Source organism: Vicugna pacos, chromosome 18, assembly GCF_048564905.1.
Source record: "Vicugna pacos chromosome 18, VicPac4, whole genome shotgun sequence".
In the NCBI taxonomy this organism is placed as follows: Eukaryota; Metazoa; Chordata; class Mammalia; order Artiodactyla; family Camelidae; genus Vicugna; species Vicugna pacos.
In genome coordinates, this window is record NC_133004.1 from 40,421,724 (window position 1) to 40,443,889 (window position 22,166).

A 22,166-nucleotide genomic window follows, 5' to 3' on the forward strand; every position below is an offset into this window, starting at 1 on the left:
TCATGTTCCAGGCACGATGCTTTAATCCTCATACCAGACTTGTTAAGTAAGTACAACCAATTTCGGCTTACAGGTGAAGAAAGAGACCTTGGGGAAGTAAAGTGATGTACATGAGTCACAGAGAAGACAGGCCCAGCAGGATCCGACCCCAGGTCTGTCTGACTTCAAATTCAAGCTCTGGTCTAGCCACAGTCCCCAGAGCCCAAGGGAGAAGATTGCAGCTGCACTGCTGGTCCCCCTGCAGATCAGCCCACAGCCTGGGTGTGGGCGAGGGGTGCCTTCCCGGGAGCGCTCTGCTCTCCACCGTCCCCTCCACTGGGTGCTCTGGTATATGGGGTGGGTGAGGGCCTGGTTCCATGATCTCCTTTGCAGCAGAAGGAAGCCCCTCTGCAGGCACTTTTTCTTGGAGGAGAGGGTCAGTGGTGGGAGGTATTAAAAAGTGGCCCACACCCTGTCCCAGCTTCTGATTCACTGCCCACACTGAGCCAGGCGAGGGCGGAGGCTGCTCGATGCTGGGCACCTTGGCTAATTGCTAAGCCAGGGCAGCAGGGCGTGGTTTGACATAATTATAGTTTGTTCTGTTGCCTCTGGCCCGGTTCACAGGAGAGGGTGTGAGGAGGCCCCGAGCAGCAGAAAGCACATATTAGTACAGCAAATTGGTGTATTTGGCAGCCTCCAGGCCCCTGGGAGGGCCCCAAGTCCGAGCATCGCCTGTGCCACTGTCTGCTGGCAGAATGCCCTGCATCTTTGTGTGTAGGGGGTGCCCATCTGATATCCCCTCGCTCAGCTCCCAGGTGTCAATTCAAGGTTGGGGTCAAAGTCCTACAGCGGCACCTGGAGCCAGCCCTTCCCTGCTCCTGGCCTCAGCTTCCTCAGCTGTCCGATGGGCTGACGATGGTGCTTTGTGAACTAGGGGGTGGGGCTTGCCCCTTGGACTGTTCCCACTCTAGGGGTCTCCCCTGCTCTGAGCTCCCACAGAAACACCCACTGGGCTTGCGGGATACAGTATCTAAGCCCCCGCATTCCCCTCCATCGCCCCACTCATGGTAGGCAGGGGTCCGACACACAGAAAGAGCAAGAGGAGGAGGCAGCTGGCCCAACACCCCTTAACTCTCTGAGCCTCAGTTTCCAGTTTTCAAGGAAAGTGAGGTGCGAGGAGGCTGCCTTTGGGTGCTCGGGGAAGGGCCGATGGGGAGTCTGAGATGCAGAGGGTCATGGCTGGGTCAGGCCTAGTGGGAAGGGCAGGGCGAAGGCTGGACCTACACTTAGGTTATTCTCCATCCTGACCTCCATCCCTGCTCTGGCTGCTTTCCAACTCTGGCCTTCCTGGCCAAGGAGAGAGTGACCACCTGCCATGCCCCAAGTAAGCTCCCCAGCCCTCCTGGGCTCATGTGCTTGATGATGGTACCAAGGCCCTTGTGGCTGGGTCTCCATTCTGGCTCCTCTACCTACCAGGTCTGTGACCTTAAGCCACTTTCTGTGCTCCCCTGAGCCCAGGCTGGGTGGAAGAGGCGGTTGTAAAATGTGTCTGTAAATTCTTTGAGCCGTAGGGCCTATGTCGTTTCTCCTAGCCACTGGGCCGGGCTGTGGTGACTGCTCTGACCCAGAGATTAGGGTAGAAGGGTCACTATATGACTTCAAGCTTAAGTCACAAGAAGCCATGGAATGTCCACCTTATCGGCTGGGACATTTGTGCTGGGGCCCTGAGCCACTGTATTAGAAGTCTGACTGCCATGAGGCCGCCATGCTGTGAGGAGGCCCAAGTCACATGGAGAGGCCAGTCCTTGACTATGAGCTTTCCCAGCCCAGACACCCAACACATGTGTGGCCAAGCCTTCAGAAGTTTCCAGTGTTAGCTATCCAGCCACCCTCAACCTTAGAGTCTTCCCAGCAGAGGTCCCAGATGTTACAAAGTAGAAACAAGCCTTCTTTGCTATGCCTTTTCTGAATTTCTGACCCATAGAAACTGAAAGCACCACTGTGATTCAGGGTGATTCTTTACGTAGCAATAGCTAATAACCCAAACAATGGGGTTAAAATGGGGTAACAGAGGGAAAGTTCTTCCTAAGCTTGGAGAAGGCTGTAAGCCAGGCTGCAAACACAAAGAGGAAGGAAGATGGAGGCTCCAGAGCCCACTGGTGGTCTTAGTTGGGCGGGTACAAGCCACACATGGCACAGCTGATAAACTGCAGCAACTGTCACAATTATGCTTCTCACCAAGGCTGCTTCTCTCCAGCTGGGAGCCTCCAGCCCCTCAGCCACAATTCATGTGACTATCCTCCAAAAGCCCGCCCGGCAAAGCACAGCACTAGAACCAAGCCTAAGTCTTCTGTTGTTTGTGTAGTTCAGCAAAAGGTAGCACTGTCACCTCCCTGGCTTGAGGAGTTAGACCTCTAGTAATGCAACCCAAGAATACCTGCACGTTTAAAACCACATGTCTAAGTTGAGCTGATTGTGAACTACAACCCCTAGGTTGCTTCTATGCTACTATGAGTCCCTGCAACTCTTCAGCACAAGTTGATGATAGGTTTGACGTGCCTTGTGGCTATTGTGGCTGGGAAGGCAAATTACTGTCACCCTCTGCAGTGATGCTGCAGTGAGAACCCCCACTTCCACCCTTGGACCCCTGTATCCTCCTGGTTGTGCCCTGGTCCCCAAACCACCCTGTCCATCTCCATAGCCACTTAGCTCTGAGGAAGGCAAAGTGAGCTCATGAGAAGGATCTCCCCTGGGGGCCAGAGAGGGTGGTCAAGCCAGGGGTCAGGAGGTCCGGGTTCCGATACCTTTTTCACCATCCCCCACCTCCCCATCATGTCCCCAGTAATGAGATCAGAAGTTGGGCGAGGAGTAGTAACGTCCATCCAGGAGGCTCCCCTAGAAAATCCCTTGGAGGCCGGGCCCTAAAACCAGGGAGGTGCATGCTTCCTGAGGACCACTTTCCTCACTCAGCATCCAGACCAATAAATCTGGCTGCTGGCACAGTAGTCCCCATGCTCACGGTTGAGGCATCCCCCTCCTCCAATTGACCAGGGGCCAGAGTCTGGCCACCACCCTGTGGTTAATATTTTGAGCAGAACCTGGACTTAGAGCTGACTTACCCTTTGCTCCCTCTTACTCCAAAGGAAATTGCCTATTGCATCCATCAACTCTCTAATTATCAGATAGGACGACTGAGATCTTGAGGACAATTAGGGGGAGGTCTGTCTTTTCCCAAACTCCCTGGTGTCCCCTCCTCCCCAGACCCACCCCTGTCTGGAGCCTTCCTCTAATTTGGAGCCACTTAGAAAAGACAAGGAAGCCTTTAAAGCTAAGAAGAATGTCTCCCGGGCTGCCTCCTGCCTGTTTTATAGCCGCGGCTGGAAGGACTGGTGATTGAGCTTATTCTGTGGAGGCACGAGAGAGGCACCCCGTTCAAGGGGCCTGTGGCCACAGCATCCTGCTGTAAAAATAGCTGCGGGTTTGAGGGCTGGAGGAGGAGAAAGGGCTGGATTCCTCTGCTCAGTAGGCTGAGAATCACCCTAAACCAAGAGAAGAGGGAACCGCAAGCCAGGTCTGGGAACTCTTTATTGGGTCCTGCGTGGGCCTTCAAGGTCACCTCTGGATGGCTCGGATGCCTCAGAGCAGCCCGGTCCCCTTCGCTCTCCCCTCCCACCTGACCCTGGCCCCTCCCACTATGCGCCAGGACACCTGAGCAGCTGTGTGGGTGCCCCGGGACGTCTCTACTTTCACCTGCTTCTCTCCAAGAGTAATGACAGCTCCTGTTGTGTCCTCTTCATCCTTCAAGACCCAGTTCATCAGATGCCAGCCCACAGCACCCCTGCTGAGTGGGTGGTGGCACTTTTCATCTGCGTCCCCTCACTCTTGGAACTGTACCTGTTTTGTTCACCGCTGTGCCCAGCACTCAATAAATATTTGATGAATGAACGAATAAACTCAGTGTCCATTGTCTGACTGGGTAACTAAAATGGCCCAAGCCCAGAAATTGTCAGGACATGTTCTTAGTCCCCCAGAACACCTGGTAGAGTGCCACAGCAAAGAATCAGTGAGCATTTGCCAGTTTGAGTTGCTCTTGCTTGGGAAGTGGTGAGCTCCCCATCACAGGTGGTATGCAAGAAATGGCCACTTGATGGTGAGGCTGTACAGGACACTCAGCATTTACCAGGGCTGGACTCAGAGGGCTGATGGAGTCCCCTTGTGCTCTGAGAGTCCAGGTGGGCAAAAGCTTCTAGGTGGGGCAATGGTGGTGAGGTCCCAAGGCCAAGGGAAAGGCAGGTGGTCCTTGCTCTGCAGTGGAGGTTGGAGACAGACATTGATTCCAGTCGGAGCAGGGAGGGGAGGGGTCAAGTGACTTGGGCGAAGGTTTGGGGGAAGGAGATTGAAAGAAGCATTTGGAATACAGCGGAGGTCAAGGTGGTGGCTGACCAGGGCGGGGACCAAGGGCTATGAGCCTGGGACGGCAGGGGTCAGCCGGCTGAACATGCAGAGTTAGTGATAAGAGGTTAGAGGTGAGGGATGACAGGTGAAGTCATCTGTTCCAGCTTTTTCTCATGAGGTCAGGGTGACAGCTGTTACCCTGCAGGGGGCGGCCGTGTCCTAAGGCAGTTGGTCTCTTCAAGTTCCCGTCCTGACGTGGTCACCCCTGAGACCTCGGGTTGCCCTCTGTTAAGTGGGTGTTCTTCACAAGGGGCTAAGTCCTCTGACTCAGCGGGGCCAACCTGGAATTCCAGGACTCAGGCTATTTGCTCCTGGAGGCGCCTGGGTGAGAGCACAGACCCCTCAGTGTTCTCTTTGACCCCAACAACTGGCCGTTGCCCTGTGGTCAGCTAAGCCAAACAATGTGACCCACTGATGACAACAGACTCGCCGTATCCCCATCAAGCTATTAGAGGGGGCTGTGGTGGCAAATTTCTTCATCCACATGGGGCTCTGCCCTCAAAACCCCGGCCAGTGACTCCAGAGCCCACCTCCTTCCCCGGCACTGGGCTGCCTGATGGCAGCTTCCAGGCAGCCAGGTTGCTGGCACCATTTCCCAGATGGGGAAAACTGAGGGTCTGTGTGTTGCTGAGCCTGAGTCCCACAGCAAGGGCAGAACTCAGGGCTTCCCTTTCTTAGGACCGCTGCATGCTCCCCACACCTCCCCCTGCTCCCCCTACCCCAGGGACAAGGGTTTCCCCGCCGTCTCTTCCCTGGGGGTTCCCATCATCTCCACCAGATTTCTGACTAGTTCTTCCTACTTTTGTAACGCAAATGAGAAGGCCAGGGAAGGAAACCATGGGGAATAATTTGCTAAGCGCTCGTAAGCCCTGCTGTGACTCACTCTGCGTCTCACCATCATCCCCTCTTGCATGTCCCTCCTCTCGGCAGGCTGGGCAGCTCTCTGAGCGTGTAGGACTGTCCTGGGCAGTGATCCCCGGAGGCAGGAGCTCAGGGACATCCAGGCCTTGCATGAGGACGCCTCCGGCCGCAGGAAGCAGGCGTTGTAGCCCCTGATGGCATCATTTCTCCCTGCTCAGCAAGTCCAGAGTCCGGAGGTCCCCAGGGCCAGGCTCATGGACGGGACCAGGAAGGGCTGCTCCGCAGGGCTGGTGCGGACGGCGACCACCTGCTCCTTCGCCCAGGCCCAGAAAAGCGGAGGCACCTGCTATGGGTCAAGGTGGGGCTGGGACTGGAATCCTGGCTCCTGTGCTGAGAGCCAGTTTCCCCTCACTCTGACCTGCTGAACATCTGTGGCCTGTGTGGTTGGTCCCTGCCAAGGGGCAGCATGGTGGAAGTTTCCATCACAGGTGTCAGGGAGGTCAGAGGGGCTGGTCAGAGCCAGCTAGTCTGGGATGACTCAGGGAGGGGAGCACTGGGATGGGCAGAACCTTCTGGAACCCCCAGAAAGGGGATTTCATCCTGGCACCACCACTTATCAGCCTTGGGTGAGTGAATTGCTCTGTGTGCACCCCAGTTTCCTCACCTGGAAAAGGGGGTGAGGATTCAAAGTGAAGATGTCTGCTTTAGCACATAGTCTGACCGTCTGGGTTTTGTAAATGCTAGCTACTCTTAGTATCATTTTCATCATCGTCGCATTCCCTCCCCCGAAACAGGGGATCAGCCGTTCTGGGGCCTGGAGGCCTAAGGCCAGCTCCGGGGACAGTTAAGCTGTCCTGGGCCTGGGGGTGGGTGGGCTCGCGGCCCGAGCCCAGCACTGCCGGCCCTGGCAGCCCGGCAGACGTGGTGGCTCCAGGTGGGGGCTGACTTGGCTGGCTGGCTGGCTGGGGCAGCCGGGCTGCACTGGACACATGGGGGGCCTGCCAGAGGCAGGTGCGGGCTTGGCTTGGCACACGAACTGGAGGATTCTTGGGCTGAGCCAGGCCTGATGGGGATGGGCCATGTCCCGAAATGTGTATGGCTGGAGTGAATGGGGACGTGATTTCTCAATTCGCTCTCATCAGAGTCACTTCCATCTTTCCTGTTTGTCTCATTGCTTTTTCAGCTCCCTGGTTTCTTTTCAATACCTTGGAGGGGCCTGGGGTTGGGGCAGTAATGGTGACAGTAATCCTATTGGGTGAGGGGCCTCTGTGGGAAACCCCCTCCATGGGCTGCGCAGGGAGGAGTCACGTGCTCCCCACTTCTCATCTGCGAGGACTGAGCCTTCTGGAGGGTGGTGTCCCACCCAAGGTCACACAGCTCGAGGCCACGGTGCAGCCCTGAGTCTCCCCAGCTGGTGTGGCTTGTCCTGCTCTGGGAGCTCTCCTGAAATTGCATGGCCCCAGGCCAAGTCTTCCCAGTTGGTTCCAGGCCTCAACTTACTGTGTGTCCTCAGCCAACAGCCTCTTCCTGGACCTTAGTCCTTTGGCTGCAGATTTCCAGTTGGCCCCGCGCTGGTGGAGATCCTGCTGGCTTGGACTGTCTCTGGATCCCTCAACCCCACTAACTCTGTATGATCCCTGACAGGTGCCTGGCAGGGAGGCCCCCATCCTGTCCTTTGTCTCCTTCCAAACTGCTTTCCGGACCTGGAGCACTATTTAAAGAGCTGTCTCCTAGCTCCCCTAGCCCGGCTGCAGCTCGAGGGAGCCCTCCAGACCATGGTAGGCTGGCGTTGCCCCGCCTCCTGACCCTGACCCTGTTCCTCGACTCCGACCTCATCCTGTGACCGTGACTTCATTTGTGATCCTGCCCTTCACCTCACTGCCTGAACTCACCCTGACCTTGACCTTGTTCCTCTCACTGACATCCTTGACCTTGACCTGATCTTGTACCTGGTTCTGACCTTTTCTTCACCCTTGATGTCATCCCTGCACCTGGCCAGGCCATCAGGGAGGTCCTGATTGGGGTCTCTGCTTTTCTGGACTTGGTGGGGGCTGCCGAGGTGGCAGGGAGGGCAGCGAGGAAGAGGAGGTTGGAGGGGAACAGGGTGGGCCAGGCTTGGAGGTTTCACAGCAAAAGTGGGACTCTGCTCCCTGGGAGAACAGGATCCTATGGGGGTTGGGGTCACTACTCTAGGACAGCCTGGGTCCTGTGGAGCTTGGTGTGGGGGCTGCTGGCCTTTCTGCAGAGTCCTTCAGGCCACGTGGGGCCCACCCTGCCGTTTGTCCCTTGCCCCTGGGCTCCAGCCCCTTGGGCTCCCCGCAGGCTCTCAGTGGTGCTGTTTTTTCATGCCTCTGTCTCACACACCCTCATCAGTCCCTCTTGGCCTAAGAATTCTGACTCAGCTGTCAAGCCACAGCTCAGAAGCCACCTCCTCCGGGAAGTCTGCCCTGAGTACTCCAGGGGTACAGCGGCTTCTCTGTGTTCTCAGCACTTGCCCCTCCCTCGCTCCGCCATCCTGATTGTGTCTCCCAGCTGGACTGTGAGCTCCCTGGGGACAAGGATGGGGCCTGATTCAGCTCTGGGTCCCTGAGACTGGGCACAGGGCCTGGCTGGAGGTCAGCAGGTACCTAGTAAATGTTCAGATGCTTTGAGGGAGCCATTATCTGGTTTTTGTACTTGAGGCTCAGGGCAGACAACCGGTTTTCTTAGCATCACAGAGGCTGTGAGTAGCAAAGACAGGATTAGAACTGAGGTCTGGGTGACCCCCTTCTGCCCTGAGATGTTTCCTGTGGGGGATTTTTATTTTTCAAGGGTGCACTATAAAAGGGGATTTCCTAGAGAGCTGGGCTTGGGAAGGTCCCGGCTGGGAGACCCGAAGGCCGATCAGGGCCCGGGGCCCCAGGCTTGCCTGGGCAGCAGGAGAAAACAGCCCATTCCTTCCTTGCGAGGCTGGCACGTAGTAGGGCGGTATTTCCAAAGACGGACATGAAAGGCGGAGGCGAGGCAGGGGTGGGGGGTGTCGAGGCCAAGGGCAGGTCTGAGGAGAGAAAGGGCAGAATATCCCACAGACGGAAGTGATTGCTTTTTATTAATCAGAGGGAAATGTATATGTAATTATGTGAGCTGAATTCCACAGAGAGGTTCTTTTCTTTATGATGTCTGAAGGGATTTATAAATATTACAGGGGTTTTACAGCATCATAACGTCCTGGCCGCCCTGCCAGCCCCCCTTTCAAAGGATTAGTGGAGACAAAGGACCCAGCAAAAGCTAATTATAAGTCAGCCGGGCGCTGTGGCTCCTGAAGTGAGCCCAGGAGCTGAGGGAAGTGGGGACGAGCTGGGGGGTAGGGGCTTGGGGTGGGGGGACAGGAGTGAGCTGGGGGGAGACCACACAGGCACTGGTGTCTTGGTGGGGGCAGGGAAAGCCAGAGCTCTGGGGCGGGGTAGGCGGGGCTGGGCACACAGGGCGGTACTGGCTGAAATGGAGGCAGGAGCTGGGCACGAGGAAGCCCAGGTCTGCGGAGGCGCCCCTTCCACCACCTCCTTTGTGAAATCCTGGCTGTCCTTTCCCCCCGTCACGGCCAGGTATGGGGCTCCTCGCACCTGGAGGCTCTAGTGCTGCTGCTGAAGGAAAAGTCCCACGGGGGAGTTGGAGACAGAGATCTTTCAGCAAATGTCCAGTAGTGGACTCTCAGGCACCGTGATGTCCTGAAAGAAACACATGGAGGCCGGAAGGCTGGCCAGAGACCCTCCACGTGAAGGGTCACCTGCTCTACCTGATGGCCTTGAGCTCTGGGCAGCTCTTTCCAAACTGATCCCCAGGCCCTGGATTGGGGTGGGAGTCCCAGAGATGGGACAGACACAGGGAGATATGGCAAGAAGAGCAGGGCGCCCCATGCTACAAGGTGTGGAAGCCCAAGACTGGTGGGGAGGAGAGGATGGGGCCGGGGAGCTCTGTGTTGATCTCCCGGTCAGTCAGGGAAGGTATCTTAGAGGAGGCGGCAGAGGAGTTGAACCTGAAGGATGAGGATTCTTTCCGACGAAAGACAGGGAAGGCATATCCTGGCAGTGGGAATGGCAGGAGTGAATGCGGGGAGAGAAGGGAGCTCAAAGCAGGTGTAGGGGACCTAGATGGGTGAGGGTGGGAGAGGGACAAAGGACAGACCTCTCAGGGCTGAGGGACCCCAGTGTTATCCTGAACACGGGGAGGGGCTGGTGCTAGAAAAGATGCCCCACTCTGCCCTGCAGCCTGGGCACTGCCCACCCGCCTTCAAGTGGGGGCAGGACAGGAAGCAGCAGGGTGGCCCCGCGGGGTGGGCGCTCTGCAGGCTTCTTGCCTCAGGCTGGGAGACCCCTTGCTTCTCTGCAAGGCCTCTCGAGGAGCCGAGCCTGTCTGCTGCGGTCCCCGGGGGGCGGGCAGTGTCGTTCAGGAGATGAGGCATGAGGGTTGAGGGGAAGGGGTAGGACAAACGAGGGACTTGAGAGGAAGGGGCTTCTGCAAGACTTCACCTGGACCCTCACAGGCACCCAGAAGAGCCCGGAAAAGAGCAGAAGGTGGAGCCAGCTCCAATGTCTTCTCCATGTTTGATCAGTCCCAGATCCAGGAGTTTAAAGAGGTTGGTCAGCTGCCTCCCAGGGCCTGTGGGAGGGTTACTGTGATGCACAGAAAGCCCTTAGGGAGCTGGCCAGGTGTGGGGTCAGCTCTCAGTCCCTGGGGGGTGGTGATGTCACTATTCTTGGAGGCCTCCAGCTGTATCTCAGACCCTGGAGATGTGATGAGCTGTCCTCGGGCAGCCCCTACCCCTCTCTACCTGAGCCTTTGCTTACTGTGTGACCTCGGGCGAGCCCTTCCTCCCTCTGAGCCTCAGTTTTGCTCTCTGTAAAATGGGGTAGCTGGGAGCATGAAATGAGTGATGAGACAAAGCCCCAGAAGCGTGTTGGCACACACTTGAAATCCAGAGCGAGTTAGCCATCACTCTCATGCTGGTGTCATTCTGAGCTGGGTGACGGATGGCCAGAGGGGCCTGCACTGACGCTGGCTGGGCAGCAGTGAGTGGGAAGGTAGCCCCTTGCAGTGTGTGTAGGGGATGTCTGGGGAGGGGGCCTGGGCTTGGGCAGGTGGGAGGGTGGCTGCTCAGTGCCTGTGTCTCTGCCAGGCCTTCACCATCATGGACCAGAATCGGGATGGCTTCATTGACAAGGAGGACCTGAGGGACACCTTTGCTGCCCTGGGTGAGTGACCAGCAGCCAGAGGCTTGGGGCAGAGTCCGGGTCATCCAGAAAGAGTGGGCGGCTGGGGGCAGGCCAGCGAGGCCGTTGCAGTGGATGTGAGGGGCCGGTGTTCCTTGGGGGTGCAGAGGAGAGGCAGCCACTGCCTGGAAGTTCAGGGGAGGGCTCCTGGGTGTTAGAGGAGGACTCACCAGGGGTTGGAGAGGGCCTGGCAGATGCCAGAATGGCCTGTGAAAAGGCCTGGAGTCGGGGGGGGGGGCAGTGAGGGGTCAGGAGAGCAGGGGTAGGCGCTGGAGGTACGGAAGAGGCTGGAGACACTCCAGGGGCTCAGGGTACCTGCCAGACTTCAGCTGCCTGGGGAGGCTTTTGCATTCTCTAAGGGCCCAAGAATGGGCTTTAAGGATGGATGGGGTGGGGTTTGGGTGGAGTGCAGGGGCATAACCAAGTTATACCTAGACTGAGCTTTGAGCTCCTGGAGATCTGGTTGTCCACTGAGACCATGAGGAATCCCAGAGTCCTCACCTCCAGGCAGCCAGTGAAACCCGTCCTAGGGCACCTGAGCCCTGAGGCCCAGGTCATCCAGCCCCTATATGCTTCAGCATCAGCTTCTTTGGGCCTCAGTCTCCTTATCTGTAAAATGGGGATAACCACCAATGTGCTATCCTTTCCAGGGAGGCTGAGGTGGTGGCAGGGGGGTGGTAAGGCTGGGGACAGCTCAGTGATGACTGTGGCTGAATGTGCCCCCATCCTGGGGTCCCCCAGCAGGCAGCAGGGCCTTAGGGCTGAGTGAGGGGTGGTAAGACGGTAGAGCTGGGAGACCCTGTAGGACACTCTGTGGTCCTGAGCTATGTTCTCTCAGGCTGCCAGCAGGCAGGGCCCCTTCTGACCCTCATTGTACTCTTGGGTGTTCCCCCTTGCCCCAGGCCGCATCAATGTGAAGAATGAGGAGCTGGAGGCCATGGTGAAGGAAGCCCCCGGGCCCATCAACTTCACTGTCTTCTTGACCATGTTTGGGGAGAAGCTGAAGGGTGAGTGAGGCCCCAGTGGGTCCTGGGGAGAGGATGAGTTAGTGGGAGTGGCAGGCTGGGTCCTGTGTGCCAGCAGGCTGCCACCAACACACACCCCAGCTGGGAGCATGGTGTAGCCCCAGGTACCAGCCCCTGGGGTGCACACACCAGGCCTTGTCTCAGTTTCCACCTCTGTATCACAGCACGGGGGTTGCTGTAATGACCCCTCCTTGCAAGGCTATGAGGGGCCCAGGAGGACATTTATAAGAAAGCCCTTTGTCCGTTCTCAGGACTGTGTCCCAGCCCCAGCCCCACCTCCCTAGCCCTGGGCTCCTCTTGCTTGCTCTGCCAACAGGAGGAGGTGGTTCTTGGGGGCTGTGGGCTGGGGGGAGTCTGGAAGCCACTGTGGCCAACCCCAGTGCAGGGTGGGCTTCTCCAGCGAAAGGATCAGGGGCCTCATTCATGAGGGAGGAGACCCAGGCTCAGACAGTGTCCCTGCATCAAAATGGCAGGGATGGAACCGTCACCCCAACCCTGGCTGTAAACACTGCACTCCCCTGAGACGCAGCATCAGGCCTGGGCTGGGGTTCCGGGGTCAGAAGGAAGGACCAGCCTGGGCTGTGGTTGCCCTTGGAAGGAGGGTCTTACTGTCACCCTACCCTGGAGCCGCCCCTGCCTGATACCCCGCCTTGGTCTTGGCTTCATCTAGGTTCAAGACCTGGCCTCCCACTGACCCTCAGGTGACCTCGGGCAAGGCTGGTCTGCTCTTTGCACCTCAGTTTTTTATCTGTATGGTGGGGTTTGTGTTAGTTTCCCGAGGCTGCTTGTAACCATGACTGTGAACTTGACGGCTCAAAAACCCAGGAATGTATTCTCTCAGTTCCGGGATCTGTAAGCCTGAAATCCGGCAGGTCGGGCTCCCTGAGAGGCTCCAGGGCAAACCCATCCTCGGCCTTTTCCAGCTTCTGGTGGCTGCATCGCTGCCGTCTCTGCCTCCATGATCACAATGCCCCCTCCTCTTCTGTCTCTCACTGCTTCACTCTCATAAGGGCGTTGTCATTGGATTTAGGGCTCATCTGGGCAATCTAGAATGATCTCTTCATCTTAAGAGCCTTTCCTTACATATGCTAAGTCCCTTTTTCCAAGGAAGTGACGTTTCCTGCTTTCAGGGATGAGGATATGGACGTATCTTTTGGGGACCACCGCTAAACCCACGACAGCCTGGAGCTGCCCAGCTGACGAAGTGCCATTGGGTCCACCTCTGGGCGGAAGCTATTCGGGGTTATTCCTGGGACCATGGTCCCTTCCTTGAATAGCACAGAAGCCTAGGGGGCTGGGCTGGGGGCCCATTTTTGGGGAGAGACATGTGTGACTTTAACGGGAGTCCCAGAGCGCGTGTGGGTCAGCGGATGAGCTCAGAGCTATGACCAGGGCTGCAGCTTTTCCTCATTTTTGCGGGGGCCCTGGGGCTAGGGCTTCAGTGGAGCCTATCATGTGAACTTGGCTGAGCCAGCGGGAGGGACAGGAGCCGGCGGCCGGGCAGGCACCGCCTTGTCCTTCTAACTGGGACTAGGACACTTTGTCATGAGATTCCCAACAGTCACAGGGGGAAGCAGCCACTCTACAGCCATTTGATGGGGTTTGCAGTCTGCAAAGCAGAGGCCCTTTCTGAGAGGAGGGAGGGGGTGACCGGGCTGTGGTGAAAATCTGGCCACGAGACCTGAGCCCTGGGCAGCTGGTCCTTGTGCATCTGGTCCTCAGAAAGGCAGGCTGGAGTCAACCTGTTCCAGCAGGGAGGCCTCTCCAAAGACCCTGGGAAGCTGAGACCACCCCCACTCCAGAAGTCCCCCACCATAATCCCTTAGCCACCCCTTCTCTGCCTGCAAGGCCAGGCTGTGATGGCCTGGAGCTCTGCCCTAGATGGACCCTGTGCTGAGCCTCTGGGCTGGGCACACTGGCTTCCTGCTGCCCTACCTAGAGGAAGCCTATGGCTCTCCCTCCAGGAGCTCCCAGGTTGGCAGGGCCAGCACTGAACCTAGCTCAGTCACTCAGGCCAGCCTCAGAGATGTGGAGTGACTCAGACGCCATCCTGTCCTGGATGAGTCTGATGGGGGAGACACAGCTGGCGCTGACCCAGTCTGAGAGGCAGAACAGACAGGGGGCTCAGAAGATCCAAAGGGCTGGTTTTAAACACTCCCTCCCCTTATTAGTGGGGACTTCAGGCAAGTCACAAAGTGTCTCTGAGCCTCAGTTTCCTCTTTGACAAACTGGGGACGTCAGTACCTACCACATGGGGTGTGCTGGCATTCCACTGGGTAAAATGTTGAAGCTGCAGGAGGGGACATGGCACTCAAGATGTGTCTGCAGCCATGATGGATTAATGTTTGTCAAGATATTTATCATTAACAACATGTGATCTTAACTGATCCCGGGAGGCGGGCAGCAAACCCCATCTTCTGTCTCCATCTCCCCGATGACACAGCTGAGCCTCGAAGAAGGAAGGGGACATCCCCTGGTCCCCAGTGAGCAGGGGATCAGTGTGACTGAGGGGAGAGAGCACCAGTTAAGGGTCACCAGGTCACCCGCTGTTATTCACACAGTCCCGGAGACCTTGGGTGAGACCTTTCCTCTCTCTAGGCCTCAGTTTCCCCATCTGTGCCATCAGGGGGCTGGATATTCAATCCCGTTGCGGTAGTAGAACCATTTCTTCTAATGGCATCTTTCCCCAAAGCCCACACTATAAAAGTGATCAAACTGGAACTGCTCAGTCTCGCCGACTCCTCCAATGTCACTGCCAGAGCGCCCCCTTCAGCCCCCAGGCAAGAGCTCTTTCTCCCCCAACCACAGCCTCTCGCATGCATCTTGGGGAACAAGAGCCCCAGAGTTCACCTCACTCATCACACAGCAGCTACGAGAACTTTGGACAAGTCACTTAGCTTCTCTGAGCCTCAGTTTCTTCATCTGTAAAATCAGACCAATGGTTAGGAGGGTGAAGCATACAGTAAACCCTTAGTCTGGGTCTCCGTGTCCGGCTGTGCAGGCTGTTCGTGACTGTACGCAGCGCCCTGGGCTGTAGCTGCTGTTCTTTGTTTCTCTGAAACCTCCCTTCTCTAGCCTCACCGTGGACTGGAAGGAGGGGAGGAAGCTCCCCGAGCCCTTGGCATCTGCAGGGGCCATGGGGCCGCCCCACCCCCAGCCCGCCTCCTCCCGGCACTGCCCCTAACCATGTGCGCTGCTTCCAGGTACGGACCCAGAGGAGACCATTCTCCACGCCTTCAAGGTGTTCGACACTGAAGGGAAAGGTTTCGTCAAGGCTGATTTGTAAGTTCCCTTCTGCCTTCTGTTTGGGTTTTTCCCTCCCCAAAGGCTCAGTGACTGGTGGTCTTGGGTGGGGTCAGAGTGGCGGCAGTCTCCTCTCCTGCCCAGAACTCAGGCAACTCAGGCAGCTTCCGGCCAGGAGCCGGGAGGCCACCGCCCTGCCCAGCTCAGCCATCACCTGATGTCCCTTCCCTTTCTGGGCCTCAGTGTCCCCATCTGTGTGGAAGAGGACAGAGAATGTGTGGTCACCAGGGAAGGGCCTCCCAGTAGTGAGGGAGGAAGGGGTGGGGGTGGGCCTGGAAGGATGACTAAGGATTGCCCTAGCTGGAGCAGGGAACATTCTAGATGCAGGATCCCAGAGAGAGAAGAGCCAGGACTTGGCATGTTTGGGGTTGGTGAGGGGGAGCGGTCTTTGGCTGGAGGGTGTGGGTGGGGAGTGGAGGAGACTGAGCACAGACAGATAGGCAGGCCCTGGACTCTGAGTCTTCCCTGGGGACATGGGAACGCCTAAGAAGGAGTTGGGCAGGGGCAACAAGGAGGCCAGCCTGGAGGAGGAACAGAGAGAGTTGCAGCCGCCACAGGAGTCTTGGCCATTGGGAGGGAGGGGAGTGGATGGGTAAGTAAACTAAAAGAGGCCAGCGCCAATGGGATTCCCGGTTCTGGGGAGAGGGCTGGGCCAGATGTTAACAAGGGCCTGAGTGGATGTGGGGATGGAGGCGGAGCCATGGGAAGGAAGCAGCTCAGCTAAGGATGCACAGAGAGTGAGGTGGCCGTGGGCAGCTTTCCAGCTGCCACTGGGCTGGCATTATGAACGTGGGAGCACTGATGCCTGCGATGTCTGGGAGCCTCAGCTCGTCAAGAGCCCAGGGCAGAAGCTGCGGGCTGCGGGCACGGGTGGGTGGGGCAGAGGCAGGCTGCCCAGAGGCTGAGACACTAAGCCGACCTCTGAGCGGTCCTCGGGCAGTCCCTTCAGAGCCTCCAAGACCCCGCTCAGCCTGTGGGTGGCCCTGGGCAGACAAGATTTCTTCCTCAGGCACTAGCTTCCTGACCAATTGTTATGATGGCTTGAGGCTAATTTTGCTTTCTATTAGAACCAGCTCATGATGGAGGAGGGGTGGGAGAGGGCAGGTGAGGCAAGGAGAAGTGGGGAGGGTCTGTCTTACCTCTCAGACATTCTTACTGTTCCCCACCCACTAAAGTTTTGAGTCACACTCTCCTCACGGGGAGGGGAAGGGTCCTGAGGGTTTCTCCAGGCTACAGCCCTTTCCTTCACCCGTCTCTTGGAGTCTGGGTTCCCACCTCCAGCTTACGGACCCAGGACGCACTGGGGGGCACCCCCTAGAGTGGCCTGAACCAACCCGTCTACCATCACCCACCTTCACAACCCCCAGAGCAAGGTCAGGGCTGGAAGGAACCCTTTGGGGACCCAGTTTGGGAACCGAAGGCACCATCCCCAGGATATGGGCTCTGGAAGACCTGGCTGTCTGCCAGGCAGGCCACAGAGGAGGCTCTGGTTGAAACAGAGTCTGTGAAAAGTCCCTAGCTTAGAGAGTTGGAAACTGTGACTGTCCTGTAGTAACATAAATAATGGAAAATGTGTGTCGGTCCTGAGCGGGGCCCGCCACTGCCGGCGCCACAGGACACGCGGGTGCTCGGGGCCCGGCTCAGCCCTCTGATCCTCCCCTGCCCGCTGTGCCCCCTGAGAGCCCTGTGGGGCCCTCAGAGCTCCTGGGGGGCACCAGTCCCTCCCACACAGCCTCAAACAGCCCACCTGCGGCCATCCCTCCAGGCGCAGGCAGCTCTGGCCCCCGAGGGCAGCTGCCCTCCTGAACCATGCAGGGGGACATGCCCTACCTGCCGCTGCGATTCATTCCCCTTCCCGAGCCTCGGTTTCCCTTCCTGTAAAAGGGGGAAGTAGTACTCATTTCCCAGGGCTGTGAGGGGCAAAGGAGACCTGTGCAGGCCCAGGAGAACACGGGCTGGGTGGCCTTCCCATCCCTCAGCTAAGTACGGACACCTTGCATGCTCTGACGCATCTTACAAACATCAGCAAAAACCATAAGTCAGGGAAGCCGTGCATCTAGACCCAGGGTGAAGAGGTGCCCCTCAGTGACCTGGCGGTTGATTATCAGTGCACGATGGGACATCAGAGTGGCTCCCATGGTCATGTCGGAGTCCCAGGGTCATGCCATTTGGTCCCCACTTGATGCAAAGAGGACAGTCCATGTTACAAAGGAGGCTGAGAGCTGAAGGAGGCCGCCATACCCATGAGGCCAGCTGGGGGCTGTAGGGCCAGCCCTGGTTGGTGTCCTCACGGGCCATCACCCCCAGGATCTGCGTGTCCATGCCCAGAGTAGCCCTTCCCTTGAATGTGACCCTTTCTCTCCCTTGAGCAGCATCAAAGAGAAGCTCATGACGCAGGCCGACCGGTTCAGTGAGGAGGAGGTGAGTGTCTTCCCAGGAAGTGCTCTTGCTTTAGTGTCTGCTGAGATGGTGCCCCCCTTGACTCCTTGGATGGGAATGAGGATTCGGGAGATGAGGGACCCCGGCCTGCTGGCCTGGCCTCTGTGCCCTCCACCTCGATGCCTCCGTCTACAAAGAGGGGAACGACATGCCTGCCGCCCTGGGTGACCCCCGGCTCTGGCCCCCACTCCGCCCTGGTCCAGGCTGACTCTGCTCCTTCCCCAGATCAAGCAGATGTTTGCTGCCTTCCCACCAGATGTGTGTGGCAACCTGGACTACAGGAACCTGTGCTACGTCATCACACATGGCGAAGAGAAGGACTAGCAGGTCACAGACCCCCCCTGCACACACACACTCAGAGGCAGCAAAACCCAGGGGGCGGGGTAGGGGGCAGCCGGAGGGGAGCCCCTGCGGCCAACATGTGGGAGGAAAAGGCTCCCTCGCCTGGGGGTCAGGGGCAAAGCAAGAATAAATAATGCTAACAAGGTCTGAGTTTCCGTGATTAATGCTCCGGTTGGGGAGAAAGCTAAGCATTCCCATGTTGTTGGTTTTTCCGAAACTTTTTTCTTCCTGGCTTGGCGCAAATGTTCCTGATGAGCTGGTGTTTAGAACTAATTGACAGCTTTAATGATCCCCAGCTGGGGCACAGGACACTGCCTTCATTAGTGAAGATTTTATTGAGCACCTAGTGCGTGCCAGACCTGGTGCCAGTCCCGGGGATGCGGAGATGAGCCAGCCCTGTCCCTGGGCGGGAAGATCAGGCAGTGAGGAGGACAAGAATTGGTCTGGGGACACAGGAGGGAGGAGGTGGGAGCAGTCCCAGAGAGACCTGGCAGCTAAGAGCTGGACAGAGGCAAACGAGATGGAGAGGAGGAGTTGGGTTCTAAGGAGTCGGCAAAGATTTCTTAAACGGGACACACGTAGCACCAAGCATTTAATACAAGTGCAGAGACTGGACTCCAAATTGAAAACTTCCACTCAGCGAAAGACGCCACGAAGCACGTGAGGAGGCAGGGTATGGGCTGGAGGAGACAACTGGCAACGAGAGAGCTTGACAAAGATCTTATATTCTGAATATACTTTAAAAATAAAAACCCTGCACATCAATAATGGGAAGATACAAACCAAAACCAAAACACAAAAGACAGATGGATGACAAGGTCAATGGCAGAGCCGAGAGTGGAGTGCAGGCAGCACGTCTCTGAGCCTGCGCCCACGGCTCTACCCAGGCTGCCCAGGACGTGGGGGCAGGACTGAGTTTGGGGTCACAGCAACAAGGAGGTCCCTTTCCCTGGTCCTCGCCCGCTTCAGCTCCATGTTCCCTCTGGGGGAGGTGGTTGAGAGAGGTGTCCCCATCAGCCTGGAGCTCCCGGCCTCAGGATGCAAGGTGCAAGGTCTGTGAGCAGGGGTCGGGGAGGCCGGAGGCCGAGGAGGAGGAGGAGGAGGAGGAAGAGGAGGAGGAGGAGGGTTCAGATAGAGCCCTCCCTCCGCCCAGGCCTTGCTCCCTCTGCTCTCTAAGAGTCTGGCTTTGCTGGAAATCAAGGACTCAGCCACCAAGGAACTTGTCAGACCTGTTTGTGTCCCAAGAAACCAGGAACAAATCTGTTGGAGGGAGCGGGCGCCATGGATACCTACTGGCCTGCCTGGCAGCTCCAGGCTGTCCTACTCTGTGACACCAGGACACCTGCTGGCCATGCATCGGCCTGGCTCCACAAGGACACAGAGGCCACCAGTGGGGAGGCCAGAGGGCTTCTGTGCGTCTCAGGAAGGGAGACTGGGAGCCATTCTTTGACTTGTTCATTACTCTGCCCTTCAGACAGCCATCCACTCACACACCTCTGTTTTAGGGCCCCGAGATGATCAATAGCACCTCTAACACCCACCGGGGCTCTGGGTGGGGGACCCACAGGCATAGGAGGCTCCAGTGGCAAAGAAGGTAGGAGGGGGATGGGAGGCCAGTTGTGAGGCTGCTGGTGGCTCCAAGGCCCTGGCCTCTGCCTCCTTTGGCGTCTTCATAGCATGGCTTCCTCATCACCCCTCTCCCTCCAGCTGCGGTTCACTGGTTGTCTTGGCTACCCCTGACCTGGGCTCACCACCAGCTGCCTTCAGTCTCCATGACTTTCCATCTAATTCTCTAGGGACACCTGAGTTGGCTCTGCACGATGCCTAGATGGGTTCCTCTGGCTCCTCCTCTGGTCCAGGTGGCTATGGTGGTCTACAGAGCTGCCCCTTCCGGGGGTGGGGGCTGAGGCTCCTGAAAGCCAGAGAGAAGTTGGGAGGAGCACACATCAGCCGTCCTGAGTCATACTTGGAATCACCTTTTTAAAGATACAAAAACTACTTGTGGCCTCCCCCACCTTCCCCTTTACCACCATCCTCTTGGATCTGTGTTCCTGCTGCACAGCTTCATTCAGTTCCTTGAGGGCCCTACATTTCCTTCTGCCACAGGGCCTTTGCATATGCTGCTCCTGCTGCCTGGAACAGTCTCCCACCCACTCTCCCACTCTCCTGTTGGATAAGTGCCTGATCACACGCTACTGAGCTTTCTGCTCTCAGCTCCGCATCACATCCCGTCCCTGATGTCTGGAATAGGTCAAATACCCTTTCATGTATTTTCACGGCACTAAGCACTTTTGCTGGGGAGATATACGTGGTGTTTCTCTTCCCCAGAGAGCTATAAGCCTGGGATCTGGTTGGATTTTGCTCATTACTCTACCCCCGACAACCTACAGGGCCTGGTACAAAGTAGACTCTTGGGAAACTCTGAACCAATTCCAGGGGCCCAGAGAGCTGCCCCGGAGCTGCACGAGGCCCCTGGAAGCAGCTTCCATGGCCAGCACTGAAGCTCTGGGCCTCCAAGAAGATACCGCGGGCCAGAGGCTGAGGCCAGTGCCGCAGCCAGGCCAGAGCCATGACTGAGGCTCCGTGGGACCTGCCCTGTCTGGGCCTTAGTCTCCGCACAAGCAGAATGGGACCCCATGGCTCTCTGAGTCTCAGGAGTCTCGAGCTCTGGGGCAGCAGCAAACCCTGAGGCCACAGCCATGCCCAGGCCTGCCTGGCTGGGCTGCACCAAAGGTGGCCCATCCTGTGAGCTGGCCAGACTGGCTCTCCTGGAATTCTTGGTGGTGGTGGCCCCAACTGGGGTCTGGTAGATGACGGCCAGGAAGCCCAGGCCCAGCCGTGGCAGGCTTCTGTGTCCCCAGGGAGCTGGGCGCAGGGATCCAGCCCGGCCCTGGTCCTGTCGGCTCCCGCAGCCAGCTGGGTCTCATTGAGAGTAATTAGCCCAGTGAGACGCCTGCGTCTTGGCATTTCATTTTCCACTGTGATCCGTCAACCGGGGCCTTCTGACAGTGGCCCCCGTATAAATCACGAGGGGGTCGCTATTAAGAGAAACGGCAAATTCCTTCCACCCGTGCGGCTGGCTAAATTCACTCTAAGAGCAGATTCCCTCCTGGCACTCACTCAAGAATGGCCAAGTCCTTTGAAGGCCTTTCCAGGCTGGACCCGAGGGCATGGAGCCAGCTGGGCGGGGAATCTCAAGAGGAGGCCTCACAGAGCGTGGGAGGGCGGCCCCTCCAGGACCACGTGGCTGCTGGAGACACCCTGCCTGACGTGGCTCCACCATCATACTGTGTCTCTGTGGCAACCCTGGGGGTGACTCTGCACCTTTTCACAGCCAGGAAGTGGCTGGGGGAGTGGGGGGACCAATGGTATCCTCAGCCTGGGACACTGGGCCTTAGAGTGATAATGAAACATCTCAGTGGAATTCTAGGCCTCAGGGGCGGTGAAGGCGTGGGACGAGGCTCCGAGGGGCGCCCCAGCAGCCACAAAGTCTGTTTGGTGGGAAAACTACCCCATTCTTGCTGAGAGCTGAGCCCTGGGCCGGGCCAAGATTTCAGTCCAGCTGAGGGTTGGTTTGGGCCTTCCGGGACCCCCCAAGTGTCTGACTGTGTCTGTCTGTCTCTTCCTGTCCTTCTCATACATCAAGTTCTCAAGTCTCACCTGACAAAGGTAAGGAGAAGTCTTGCAAGGGAGACAGTCAAAGGTCGTGGTAATTTGCATTGGCTCTGGAGCCTACAGGCCTGAGTTTGTACCCGCTCCACCACGTCTAGGCAGGTGGCCCTGGGCAAGCCACTAACCACACTGTGACTCAGTTTCCCTATTTGGAAAATAAAGATAATGATACTGCTACTCTCAGAAGACGGCGCCTTCCTTCCTTTGTGCAGGCCAGGCTTGGAGGAGCCTGTGATGGACAGACAGAAAGCATCTGGAGGCCCCACTGAGCCTGCCTCTGGGGGAAGGCAGATGCCATAACCAATGATGACATCACGATGCAAGAGGGACTCAAGATGGTAGAGCGGCGGGCAGGCCAGGGGCAGGAGGGGAGGGGGCACGCCGCCTGTGTGGGCCACGGTAAAGATTTGTCCCAGGAGCATAGGCGCTTCCACTTCACTGGGAGTGACATGATCACAAAGATAATCTAAGAACCCTGGGTGATAAGGGCAAAGTCAGGAATGGTCCGTGAAACTGAGGAAGCACAGAGGAGATGCTCAATCCAGCCTGGAAGGCTTCCTGGAGGAAGTGATAACCTGAAGAATGGGTGGAGAAATGCAGACACCGAGGGAAAGATGACAGGCCTCTAGATTGGAAGATGGAAAAGGGAGCCTTCTTCTAGAAAAGTCCACTCTCACTTACATGGAGAAGAGGGGCTCGATTTGGTGCTGGTGGGTCTCCGGCCAGCCCGCTGCCTTTCTTAACAATCAGGAAGAAGAGCGCAGGCCGGGAGCCTTCCTTCCGCCACGGCAGCCAGCTGGAACCGAACAGCATGGTTTTGTTTCTCTCCATACATTTTTGT

The 22,166-nt window shown here is 57.5% G+C and overlaps 1 protein-coding gene across 1 annotated transcript; it reads left to right on the forward strand.

Moving 5' to 3' along the window:
* Nucleotides 1–9,797: 9,797 nt before the first annotated feature.
* Nucleotides 9,798–17,680, forward strand: MYL10 (myosin light chain 10). Its single transcript, XM_006201404.4, has 6 exons — nucleotides 9,798–9,910; nucleotides 10,451–10,526; nucleotides 11,447–11,551; nucleotides 14,773–14,851; nucleotides 17,245–17,293; nucleotides 17,537–17,680. Exons 1-6 carry the CDS (start codon nucleotides 9,875–9,877, stop codon nucleotides 17,633–17,635), a joined length of 444 nt encoding a protein of 147 aa, XP_006201466.3. The 5' UTR covers nucleotides 9,798–9,874; the 3' UTR covers nucleotides 17,636–17,680.
* The last annotated feature ends 4,486 nt before the right edge of the window (nucleotides 17,681–22,166 follow it).